Here is a 12,864-nt window from a genome sequence, read left to right as displayed (position 1 = left end):
GAATCGGGGGACCATGGGAGGTGGCGCGGCTGGATCTTGTGATACCGTTGATAATTGGGCTTGGCTGCGTTTTCTGGCTGCTCGCTGCAGCTGATCCAATACGTTTGGTCCATTTCCAGCGACCGGGTATGTTCCTGGTAATGTTAGACAAAGAATCCAGGAGTTGATTGTGGTGTTTACCTTGAATTGGCGGTATCGAAGCTACAGTCGAATTGTACGCTTGACCCTTGAGCGAAGCCCTGTTCTGACTCTTTCGCGCAAAGATATTGCTAAAGAAGCCCATGATGATCGCCTTACCCTGCCATGCGGCAGGTCGGCATCAAAGAGAAGAAATTCGCGATATTTAGAGAGACCCCAGGTGAAAGGGGACACCTCAGCGCTTTTTTAAAGATGAGATGTTGGCATTCCGATCTGAAATGAAAAAGGGTACGCGCAATCGAGGCGCCGAAAGAAAAAGGAAAACCAGGCGCTTATAAGCAATGAATGAATGTACGGTATCAAAACAGCCCAAGTGAAAACGTGAGACTAATGCAAGCCTCGTTGAATCAGAACCTGTTTGTGTCCTTGTGGCTTTAAAGTTTAGGAGGATGTGGTGGGAGGTCTTTTCGTTTTATTTCCTCGCTGTTTGGTTTGAGAAGCTTCTTTGGAAGGAAAAGGTACATATCATCCTTGACCTAAAACAGACAAGATGCTTGGTTTTGGGGGACAGGGGTGGATGACGCCAACGAACGAGAGGAAGGGATCCATGCAACCATGTTTGGAGTGGAGGGTGCTAGCGGAGAGTGACAGGCCACGATGGATCTGAGAGAGACCAAGAGTGAGGGGAGGGGAGAGGGATGAGAGGCTAAGGTAGAGAGGGGATGGGGATGTTGTGTCTCGGTCATGAACGAAGAGAATACCTTGACGTGAAGAATGTCTCGACATCAAGTCAGACATTCCACCTGCAGGCTGAGACATGTTGACTTGTTTTCAGAGTAGATCGTCGACGGGAGAGTGGCCGATTACCCCCCAGGATCAATCACTCACGCTCAGGTCCAGGTCAGGGGGCGTCTGACTTGCATCACCCCTGAACCTGAGCCGAACTCTGCATCCATCCATTCCATCCCTGGACAAGCCTGGACCGATATGGACGGACGCAGGGACCACTATTCTTCCCACTCAGGGGCTTCAAGAAGTATCACGGAAAATATCACCAACAAATAAGATGCAAACTTGATGAATCCTTCTCAGAGAGGGCTTGGTTCAACTGCCATCTGGGGTTTAACCGACTGACGCCATCAAAACGGCTCCGAATCAAGCAGTGATAGACAGAGAAGATGTGTGCTTTAGTCTACCTGATACACAGCCTGAAGTACTACGCGAACACCAGTCGAGTCATGCCTTGTCCAAACGATGCAAGGAGATATAGGCGAACTCAACGCGAATAATTACGCTGTAGTATCGCATTGTCCGAGACAAAATGTCGGCATCCGAGTCATTGGGTCCAAGCATCACAATAGCCTTGTCCACGTTGCATCGATACTCCCACGGGTCAACGGGGTCGGGCCGCTGCTGACCTTTGAGTTTGATGATTGCCTCGTCTATTAAATTGCCGTGTTCCCTGTGTGTATATCCGTTGGTCACCTGTTTGTATTATATTGCTACCTTTTTGTGTTTGCGTAACTGGAGTTTTTGTGAGATGTCCTTTGTCGTACGGATACGGACGGAGAAATTGACGGATTGTTCGTGGTGAGTGAGGGTCACATTGTACGAGAAGATCTCAATCATAGACTTGTTAGTATCTTTAGTGCAAGTCCGGTTCCGCGCGTTGGGGCCAATTTGTGATCTTTTTATCTTTTTCTCTGTGCACACGGGACAAACCCTTTATCAACGAGCAAAAGATGTGATAGATGTACCAGTGAATCACCAGTTGATGTCATGGTGTCATTGATGTTTATATCGTTTCAATTATGTTTCTATAAACCTGGATTGCTATAACAGAAGGGTTACATATCACTTTGCTTTTTACTTGCAGCGACCCATGTAACTATAGATCGTTTCGGATCTGTTTCTCGCGTTGAGGTGACACAATCAAACTAGCAGCGAACTAAATATGGCAGCGCTGATCAAGAGACTAGGAAAATAGTAGGAGAATGGGATCTGCGCTCAAGGCTGATGATTGTCTGTGTCTTTAATAAGATTGGAGGGACTAAAATGCAATTATATGAGTGAGAGATAAACTCGTTGTTTGGTGATGGTTACCCTACAACTGTACAGTAAACTCGGTCTCCTCTTTTATGACGTTCTATATTGCTCATGTTATAGCTGAAGGTTGTTTCAATAGAATTGCTTCTTTTGTAAATCCTGCAACTGTTTGTATGGGGCTTTATGCACAACTCAAACGATAGCATGATGGCTGCAGCTGTGATGATGGATGCTTTTATGCCGAGGATACGCTGTAAGGCTTAGGTACCTAGCGAATTGTTTAGGCGACGTCATCAGTAAACCACCCCGCCAACTCAACGTGGGGCATTTCTTCCTCCATCATCACCAGCTTAACATCACCAACTCACTCAAACACCATCACAACCTCACATTTCACACAAACAACCGCCAAAATGTCTTCAACAACAGACCCCAACCCCTCCGACTCCCGCCCGGCCTTCATCCCCCTCGAAGCAAACCCCGAGCTCATGACAACCCTCATCCACAAACTCGGCGTCTCAAACGCCCTCGCAATGCACGACGTCTACTCCCTCACCGACCCTGACCTCCTCGCCTTCATACCCCGCCCCGTGCTCGCTCTCCTCCTCGTGTTCCCCGTTAGCGCCGTGTACGAGAGTCACCGCATGGCTGAGGATAGTCTGGCCGATGAGTACAAGGGCAAGGGGGATACGGAGCCGGTGCTCTGGTGGCCGCAGACAATTAGGAATGCCTGTGGGCTGATGGGTTTACTACACGCTGTCTGCAATGGAAATGCTAGAAGTTTCATCGGTACGTTCTACACTTAGGGGAATGGATGGGAGCTAATATTTCGCAGAGGAGGATTCTACGCTTGATGTGTTGATCAAGAAGAGTATCCCTCTCGATCCCCACGGCCGCGCAAAAGTCCTCGAGACAACACCTGATCTCGCAACAGCGCACAAAGAAGCCGCTACACAAGGCGACACGCCCGCGCCTGCAGCAGAAGACGACGTGGAGCTACACTACGTCTGCTTCGCCAAGGGCACAGACGGCGGACTGTGGGAACTCGACGGACGGCGAAAAGGACCTATTCGACGGGGGGATCTGGAGGATAACGAGGATGTGCTGAGTCCAAAGGGTTTGGCGCTGGGTGCGCTGAAGTTTTTGGAGAGGGAGGGTGGGGATCTGAGGTTTAGTGCTGTTGCGCTTGCTGGGTCTATGGATTAGGATTGATACCCAAGAGGCTGGACTAGACTTGAATAATGGTTCATTCTTCTCACGAAGACTAGAGAATTGTATCGTTGTTGAAGTAGAAGTTTAGGGGCTGTGGGCACTTAGCGTAGGTAGTTATTTCGAGGAGCTGAAGAACAAGGCAGATTCTTGAAGCCACGTCTAATCTCAGCTCCCCACTTCAAGGCAGCGACTTTTAACAACATATAAAGCAGCAAATTCATTTACTTTCTGGTAAATCTTCAATTCAGTTCAATCATCAACATCATGCGTAAGTTTTACCGAAAAGTGATTGTCTCAAGCTAACATCCCAGGTATCGCCCGTTGGCTCTTGGGCGGAGGCCGCGAACACGTCGGCCTCGTTCTAGGCAATGACGCATCCGGCAAAACAACATTGCTCTACAGACTCAAGCTCAATGAAGCCGTACAGGTCATTCCGACAATTGGCTTCAATGTCGAGACTATAGACTATCCCGACGGAGAGAAAGTTACCCTCTGGGACGTTGGAGGTTAGCTATTCTCTGTAAACTGTGTTCTTTACTAACAGTCTAGGCTGCGATGCTATTCGTCCTCTTATACGACACTACATGACCCAAGATCGCTTTCTGATCTTCATCCAAAGCTGCACCGACACAGATTCTGAGCGCGTTGAGTTCTCACTCGAGTATCTCCGCATGGGATTGAACATGATGCTTGAGTACGAAGCAAAACACATGTTTATCATTTTCAACAAGCAAGATCTCCTCTCAGAAGAAGAACGACCTAAAATCGTGAAAGATTTAAGAGACAAGATTGAAGCTGAGATCAAACCATACGCTGATAAGCTTGACATCAAGATCTTGGATACTCCTGGTCTAAGTGCCCTTGGAGGCTGTCAGGTTCATAACGTCATGGATGAGATACGAAAGACCCTTAAACCGAAGAATGCAGCGAAGGATACGAAAGCTGAGATTGAGCTGAGGGAAAAGGGACCGGGTGAAGAGGAGCTTCTCAATAAGATCAGAACGGCTAATGCTCAGAGTGCTGATGCAAACACGTTCTGGGAGTCGTTTCTAGATGGGAGTTTAGAGGCGTGGGATCATTACACTCATCTAAGAGCAGGCTTCTTCATCATACACGATTGCTTCGGTAAAGGAGTAGGATTGCTGGAGTGTGCCGATGACTTCATGAAGCACTTGAATCGTCTACGCGAAATAAAACCCGAGAGATTTCGCAACACAGCGCACAAGTAAGTAACCCATCCCCTTTCTATATCTGGTTACTGACTCTTCAGAACAATGACGATATTCTGGCTTCACCAAATCCAAGTCGCCGCAATAGAATACCAAGCACGCTCCCACCCCGGTATATTCCCCTCGCGAGAAGCCTACGCCGACATCGTCTTCTCAGCACCTCATCTCATGAACTCCAACCTATGGAGAAGATACTACTCCAAGGACCTGCTGTTCTCACCGCTAGCTAGGGCTAATTACAGTCTACCGGATTTATAGCCTCTTCCTACGATTAAACAAGTCACTTATACGCCTGTGCAAGAGAAAGTTGTAAACGATGTTGATAGACTCCCACGGTTTGCGTTTTCGGTTGTCCAAAAGACTCTTTCGTCGAAGCTTAGACGCGGAGGGGTTGTTAAGCAGGCCCTTGACGCACTGCAGTCTTCGACGATGCGGTTGAGAGCGACGGATTCTTCGATTCCTCCGTATTCAGAGACACAAGCGTATTTCTGGATTCAGATCATCCACGCTTACACCCGTTCTTTGGAAGTCGAATCATCCGAAAAGCAATTCACAACTTACGAGGCGTTTAAGTCCCTCTTCGACATCAAGGGTGATGAGTGGAAAGAGTACTACTCCCAATTAACATGGGAGAGCATCCCCGCTAGAATGGCATTCGTCAACCCTGACAAGAAACCCCTCCCGAATATCTTCAACCTTCCCTCGCAAGCAAGAAAAGACCTCGCAGTCTCACAAATGATAAACGCTACAAATAACCGCTCAACAAACACAAAACTCCCACCATCAGAAGATCTAGACTTCCTGGCATCCATCCTCATTGACGAAGCAAACCTCATCCCAGAGTCTGAACTCAACGTCGCCAGCCACGCTAGCCTCATAACATTCCTATTCAACCGTCTTACAGAAAAGACGAAATCTACTGCGACTAGTACAAAGCGCGGTGATGCTTCGCTGGCTTCGTCGACGGCGCTGGAGATTGCGAAGTGGATTGGTTTGACGCAGGCTATGTTCTGGGTGCAGCAGATACAGATTGCGCTTGCTGGACGGAAGGATATGGGATTAGAGGAGTGTATCAAGGGGAATTCGAGGTTAGCGTTCGAGGAGTTGCCGTTTGTGTATTATTCGCCGCAGCTTTGGGGGAGTGTTGAGGCGAGGGATGGGTATGTTATGCCTGATAGACGGGGACTTTCTAGTATTGTACCCGGGAAAGCCAAACAGTGATGGATGGGTGTATTTGAAGTAGAGATAGGTCTGGTTATCTATGGATCCTGGATATGTCACCGTCTAGGGCCCAATACAGAGACAAAGCTGCTCAGCCATGCGTGTCTCGTGCCTCAATCATGCACCCGAAGGACCAGGACTATCAACGCAACGCTTTTAATTGCTCTATAATCTTGTCTACGCTTCTAACGCTGTAACTCGCTTTATGTTTAAACCACGTCCCCAACTCTAGTGCCGTCTTCAGCTCAAACAGCTGTTCCATGATCAACCTCAACATCCCCCCCTCCAATTTGACAATCACACCCCAAAAACCTCTTTGCCGCCTCAACATCCTCCCCAAACGAATCAAGTATCTTCAGCGCCTTCGATGCAGCACGCTGCTTAGAATATCGTCCACTCTCAGAAGTGTCATCCGCGATAACCTTTTGATGCACCATAAACACAGCGCACATTTCCGTGTCCTTCAGCGCCGCCATGCCTTGATCTGCACTACACGGTACAGCCTCTGCGCTGATGCGCCAGTTTGTGCAACCGAGTTCCTGATGCATCTTCTTGGACAGAAAGGTGACTGGGTGTTTGTTCGCAAAAGTGTCGTAGAGTCTCATGTCCTGGAAATATGGCTGGATGAACTTGGTGAAGAAATCCTCGACGACCGAAAACTTGTACTTTGAATCGACAAACATGGCTCCAACGAGAGCTTCAATCACATCGGCATAAGCTTTTGGTGGTGAATCTACCTTGAGCCAGAAGTCCTTGCGCATGGGAGTTCCCTCTTCCTTTGCTTCCTTGCGAGCATTTTCTTCAGCAACCTCAAGTTCCACGACATAATCGCGAATCTGGCTGAGGAGAGTCGATGTGCTAGAGAGTAGACATGGGTGCAGACCAAGCTTTACACAAAGACAGCCAAGAAACTGGTTCGATACCATGGCCATCTTGTGCTCCGTCAACCACTGAGGATCTGCCCTGGGGAAGTTTCGATAGAGATAATCAACGATGGCCATGTCGAGAAGGGAATCGCCCAGAAATTCGAGACGTTGATAATCTGGCACAGACTCATACGGCCACGAAGGATGTTTAAAGGCACTCTGGACAAGTTGTGCATACTTGAAGCGGTATCCTGTCGCTTGTGCCACCTTCTGTACGAGGTTGCGCTGAGAGGCCGATGCATTACCTTCCTGCCACTCAGGAACCTTGTAAGCTTTATAGTAATCCTTGAAAGCCTTCATTCTGTGGTTCTTTGACTTGGTCATTCGCGTCACGGCTTTGACAGCCAAATCCATGTTGCTGTCCTTGCTTGTGAGATACGCCGCTCCAATGAGAGCTTCACAAACATCGGCAACCGTCTTGTCGGCCAGATTATGCTTCATCGAAGTTTTCGGTGCCTTTCCTTTCTTGAGTGGAAGATCAGGGTACCACGTTCGTCTGTCGAATGATTTGGATCGTACAAACTCTTGGAGTTTGCGATCAACCGCATGATTGAAGAGGTTCTGGTTGCAAATGAGAAGCATACGCTCGACGTGGTATTTGCACTCATTTCCATCAGGCATGAGTGTGTAGATTGAGATCGTGGTGGCCATCTTGAGAAAACAGTCACCGAGGAACTCTAATCGTTCGTAATTGTCGCCCATGCCTGTCTGGAAATTGATCTGTTCTGTGTCATGTTCTCCAGAGTTGTCGCTGTCTTTGGTCATGGCCTCCAGTGCAAGTTCCGGTGGAATCTCAAGGCGAAGAAGATTGCATGCGTCCAAGACAATCAGTACGGAATCTATTCGGTGAATTATTGCTGGAAATGCCATGGCCATAGAGACTACGTCAATGGGTAGCTGCGACAATTAGACAAGCATCGAGGCAGGGATCTAACTTACAGGAGACACATTGAGAGGTTCCAGAATGATGAAACACTCCATGTTGACCTTTTCATCAGCCTCAAACTCATCCAAAAGGTTTCGTCGTAGAGAAAGCAACTCCGCCTTGACAACGGGCTGGTCCTCCCGCCACTTCACCTTTCGGCGAGATTTAAGAAACAGACTGCTACTGTATTGCATGATTGTCGGTTCCACAGATCTATAAGCTCTGCTTCTTGATTCGGGGACTCCCTCGGGTGTGGGATCGGATGGCTTCTTCGTTCTGTCGATACCTTTGATGACAAGCTTGCGACCTCCATCATATGGATCAGTCACAAACTTGTTGACAAAGAAGTCTTCTGGCGCATTCTCCCAATCGAGCACCTCGTTCTCCCTCACGAGATTGACAACATCCCAGTCGATGTGTGACCGAGTGTCTGATTGGGGACCGTCGGCGCAAGGTGCGAGGAGGTAAGGATATTGGTCGGACGTGGTATCGTATTCTTTGCTGAACACATCGGCGAATACACGATGAGTGAATTTCGTCAAACCGTCCGCTTCTTCAGGGCCGAGCTGAAGAGACTCTTGGAAAGGCGTCAATTCAGCAATAGAGGAATGTCCATTGCCAAAGAACAAAGGAACATCTGGCAGCTTTGGGATTGGCTTGCGCGAGAGAAGTATCAGCGACTTTCCGACAACTACCTTTCTAAGGGCACCCCCATCTTTGATGGTGATTGTAGTCGCAAAGCATTCAGACCACTCCCCCCGCTCAGCCCAAATCTCTGGCCGTAAACGCATGTCATAATCAGCCTTCTTGTTTGAACTGACAGCCAGCCGTGCGTTTCGCATAGCGTGGACCTTCTTCTTGAATGTCGGCTGAAGATTGCCGTCGATATGTTTGTCTCTGATCAGTATCTTGCAGGCTTCAAATGCTGCAGAACACTTGGCCATTAGTTTGCTGCGCTGTTGCGTACCCTTTATAAAGTTGACCGGAGACTGGGATGGCATTACCACGTCGGCCAGATATCGATCGCCTGCCTTCTGTACTTGGTATTCAATTTTGGCATAGCTGTCAGTTGACAAGTGGGAAGCAAATCTGGCCAGAATCTCGAGACTGGCGGGAAACGTGAGGCGTGCGCCTGTCGAGGGTATCTCGTACACTTGATGCTGCATGCGCTCAACCATCATCTCCGTGTCCTCGTCTAACAAATCATCATGAAGTTTCCGGTCAGCGGAAAGAGAAAGACAGAACTTCTCCAGGGCTTGTGAATCTCTCAATGCTTGCTTCGCACTTCGAATATGTGTCAAGTTGCCCTCTTCCATCATGGTGATATATCGAGAGCGTGCTTGTCGGGCGCGTCCTTTGGATTGCAAGTATTGGATGACGGAATTGTAGAGGTCAAAGCGAATAACAAGATCACAATCTGGAACGTCGATGCCCTCTTCTGCAACCGGTGTCGTAAAAAGGCAGTTGGTATTGCCGTGCTTGAATTCGTGGAGTGCCAGGACTTGATCTCGAAACGACATGGTGCCGAAGCTCGAACTGATAGATTGACAGCCGACCTGAAATTGTTAGCAAAGTCAAATGGAAAAGGCTATAACTTACCATGTATGCAGCGTTCATTCCTGGGATCCTCATGGAAGGCTGGCTATAGAGATCCGCAAGTAACCGGGCTGTGTATCGCTTCTCGACAAAAACAATGCAACGTTTGGTGCCATCAATCGTGAAAGCGTGCACCAAGATCTCGTGGAGACTTCTGACCTTGGCCGAGAGACCTACAGAATTTGGGTTGACCGCACCAAATGTGTGAACTCGGACAATTGCCTGGACACGTCGGACGGCCTCTGTTGCTTGATCTGCCCTTGTCACTGCGATGTCTCCAATAAATTCCCGACTTGTCCTGGCTGCGAGCCGTTCAGTCTCGAGATCTGTCATGGCAAGCTCCCAGTAACGGTCCGCGCACCAAGTGCCGAGGACGGACGACGCCTCTTTTGTGAACTCTAGCGACAACTTGAACTGCTCGTTGCGAGAAACAAGGGCAAAGATCTGATCCCAAAGCTGCGTCTTTGTATCATCGGGAGCCTCAAGTCTTCTGTAGTTGACAGTTTCTTCGGTTTGCTTCTGTCGGTGCATGGTCTCCATCAGCACCTCATCTGAAATGGTGGCGATCTGGCTGTCAAGCGACCTCTCAAGCTCCAGGGCAGTGTCTTTCACGTCCCTGGTCCGCGCATCCACCGGCGAAGCAGTCATACCCAGTATACGGGGCTTCTCGCCTTCGTGTTTGTAGTAATACCCGTCCATGATACGGGCGTACGGGTGCTTCTTCTTCGTGTGGTGTGCCTCGTCAAAGATGAGGAGGTTAATTCGGGACATGGTGATGAAGCCGCACGTGAGGCAGTCGAGGAGGATCTGGGCAGTGCAGACCACGACCATGTTTTCGCCAAACTTCTCATCCCAGTACTCTTTGGTCTTGGTCATGCCTTTCATGTTGCCCACGAACTTGGTGACGGGGTGGGCTCCGAGGTTGCAGCTGAGGACGGCATGTTGCTGAACACAGAGTGCGACCTTTTCCACAAGGAAAAAGGCGACTTTCTTGGGTTTCCCGATGGCCCGCGCTTCAAGCTCCTGCTCGAGGTGATGTCGTAGCAGCAAGGCAGAGATGAGTGTTTTGCCAGTACCTGCACTGTTAGCAGACCCCGGATTAGTAGCTCGTCAACACACCTGTAGGCAATACCACGAGGAGGTTTTTCTCTTTGGCGCGCTCGAACAGTTCAATCTGGTATTCCCGGGGCGACGCGATAATCTTGTGGCTCTCGTTCTGGTTCATGAGCTGGGCGAGGGACTGTTTGTTGGGATCGCTGAAAGGGACGGCACTCCTCGCGGCGTCTCTCTGTGTCTTTTCTATGTGCGCTTGTAGAGCAGCTTGGTCTCGAAGTTTCTTTTCCGTCAACTTTCGAGGCTTGGAAGGGTTCACGATCAGGCGATACTGATCGTCTTCGTCGTCAGTGTCGATGTACTCGTGGTCCGACATGTTGAAGCGTGGAGAATGACTGCTCAAGATGAAGACACAGATGCTGTAGACACTCGAGTTGCGAGAGGGATTAAAGAAGAGAAGAAGCACTTTATACTGATGATTACGGTGAGAGAGTGTGTCAGAGACAAGAAAAGGATTGTCGGGGGTGGAAGGTGCCTTGAGGAGGAGGCTACTGAGGGATGCAGTTTGCGCGGATGCTTGCATCAGTGTAACAGCAAGAGCCCTCAACAATTTCAATCACGGATCAGGCTGTTTTCCATTTCTATTATTCTCTAACTGACCAAAATCCTAGAGGCAAGCAGAACAACACACAGGCTGACACTGTTTCGCAGAATCAAACACACACTCCCACATATCAAGCACATCGCGATCCTTCTAAGCAATTTTATTCAGTTATCCATTTACATATAGGGTACTTAGTTAAGGTTACTATCTGCCCTGCATGTCGGTACGGTCCTCATCACATTAAGAATCCATTATCAACTACATTCCATGTAATACGAAAGCCCGGCCCAGATATCTCGCTGCAAATAATCTCAACTTCTCCGAATTTCTGCAACCCATTTTCTCCAAGGATTTACAATCCCCCGGTCGAGTGTGCTTCTGATCTCTGCCATTCGGCTTTTCCAGGCACTGCTCAGCCTCATCAGCCAAGGTTAAGGTTAAAATCGCATGTTTGACCAGGCCAGTCACCAAAATTCTTCGGTGAATTTATGACGTCAAAAAGAGCTCGTAGAACCATCTCGCTATCCATAAAATGTGCTCACACCAAACTCAGTTTCTACTCAGTAGGGAATGTAATATCATATTGTGCGTTATGCGTTCTGACGTGGCGGCCACACAAAAAATTACTTGCTGCTCAGGTCGATATTGGCGATACGGCCGTGGGCAAAGCGAGACCAATAGATGGTTTAACCAAAGTTCAGCTATTCGAAAGTCAAATATAGTTTTGGAAATTCACGCAAAAACATCGGCACAGCCCCGGTGCCAATTCGTTCCCTAGTATTGAGTTGACACCGACATGTTTCAAACGTTATTGGCTAGTTTCTCAACATGCGGTCCTGTGGCTGAACCACAACTCGGCAGTGCTTCACTGCATGGCCTGTTGAATCGATCTGTGTCGATATATTCTGCTTTCCGTTCACTTCTACAAGTTTACGATATGTTTCCTTATGATTGTAGATTTCTGTAGTTCTCCTTTTTTTCATCAATGCCATGCTTTTATCAAACGAAATAATGATGGGAGCACTCACCCCTGATACTCGGGGCGGATTGAGCAAGCCATTATTCGCATATGAGGCTCACACAAGAGACTCTTTGCCCCTGAGGACTCTCTCTTCATCTGCTTGACGTAAGAAATTGCACCATCGAATTTATACCTTCATCAAATAACTCGCTCACGCAGTATCTTTCTACCTCATTCGCTGTTCTGGCTCAGGAAAAGGGCTCAATGCCGTCATAATGCCATTAGCAACGCCTCAATACATTTGGTTTCCCTTGTCTTGTCCTCTTTATAGTTCCATCAGTGACTCGACCAGAGAGTTTTCACCGTGAACCAATAGATTATGATTCTCGGCGGCTCTCCTTGAGGCAAGTGACGCATATCTCTGTGTTCTTCCCATGTTTTAGTCTTTTGATGTCTATGTACTCCCAATTCTACCAGGAATAACTCCGAGCCCAAGTCGAAACACTATCTTAGGGCTTGACCTGAATGAAGCGGGCATTATTGTCATCCAGACTATAAGAATCCCCGTTCCCGTCAACTCTTCTTCTATAGTAATCTCTCCAAGTTCATCTCTCTACTCTTTCACACATCACTTTAATATCGACAAGCCTACTATAACTTTACAAGATGTCGACACCCACACGTTCCTCTTCTCTTGAGTCTGAGCTGGAAAATGAGGAGTGGTACCATATCTTCAAGGATATTCGGGAGGTAAATGAAATGGAGAATGCGGAGCAGGACACTCGCCTGCACGAAGCTCAGCAGACTGAGCAAGCGGTGCAAGGTCCTGACTCGTTGGACGAGAGTGCAGAGGACGCAGATCTCCGGGGTTCCCCCCCTCCCCCCTACAAACCCGGCCTTGCTCTGCCCATTCCTGCCCCTCCTGTTGTTCCTGGAGGTGCAGAGCCTCAGAT

At 48.6% G+C, this 12,864-nt stretch overlaps 4 protein-coding genes across 4 annotated transcripts; 3 read left to right on the top strand and 1 right to left on the bottom strand.

Annotated features, from left to right (window-relative positions):
* Nucleotides 1-2,597: 2,597 nt before the first annotated feature.
* On the top strand, nt 2,598-3,390 carry FTJAE_10451 (ubiquitin carboxyl-terminal hydrolase L3; the record flags this gene model as incomplete). Its single annotated transcript, XM_037343295.1, has 2 exons — nt 2,598-2,973; nt 3,020-3,390. The coding sequence occupies 2 exons, from the start codon at nt 2,598-2,600 to the stop codon at nt 3,388-3,390; spliced, it is 747 nt and encodes a 248-aa protein (XP_037202494.1).
* A 270-nt stretch (nt 3,391-3,660) lies between these two features.
* On the top strand, nt 3,661-5,846 carry FTJAE_10450 (ubiquitin thiolesterase L3; the record flags this gene model as incomplete). The annotated part of the gene is made up of 5 exons (XM_037343294.1): nt 3,661-3,664; nt 3,708-3,902; nt 3,946-4,621; nt 4,667-4,837; nt 4,952-5,846. 5 exons carry the CDS (start codon nt 3,661-3,663, stop codon nt 5,844-5,846), a joined length of 1,941 nt encoding a protein of 646 aa, XP_037202493.1.
* A 245-nt stretch (nt 5,847-6,091) lies between these two features.
* Nucleotides 6,092-10,722, bottom strand: FTJAE_10449 (endoribonuclease Dicer; the record flags this gene model as incomplete). Its single annotated transcript, XM_037343292.1, has 4 exons — nt 6,092-7,669; nt 7,712-9,253; nt 9,297-10,369; nt 10,413-10,722. 4 exons carry the CDS (start codon nt 10,720-10,722, stop codon nt 6,092-6,094), a joined length of 4,503 nt encoding a protein of 1,500 aa, XP_037202492.1.
* Nucleotides 10,723-12,577: 1,855 nt separating this feature from the next.
* On the top strand, nt 12,578-12,864 carry FTJAE_10448 (uncharacterized protein; the record flags this gene model as incomplete). Its single annotated transcript, XM_037343291.1, has 1 exon — nt 12,578-12,864. A coding segment is annotated over one exon (287 nt), but the record flags the coding sequence as incomplete, so codon positions are not given.

Source organism: Fusarium tjaetaba (genome assembly GCF_013396195.1).
Source record: "Fusarium tjaetaba strain NRRL 66243 chromosome Unknown NRRL66243_c0000241, whole genome shotgun sequence".
Classification (NCBI taxonomy): Eukaryota; Fungi; Ascomycota; class Sordariomycetes; order Hypocreales; family Nectriaceae; genus Fusarium; species Fusarium tjaetaba.
The sequence above is the reverse complement of the archived record's forward strand: the minus strand, read 5'-3'. Positions and strand labels throughout refer to the sequence as shown.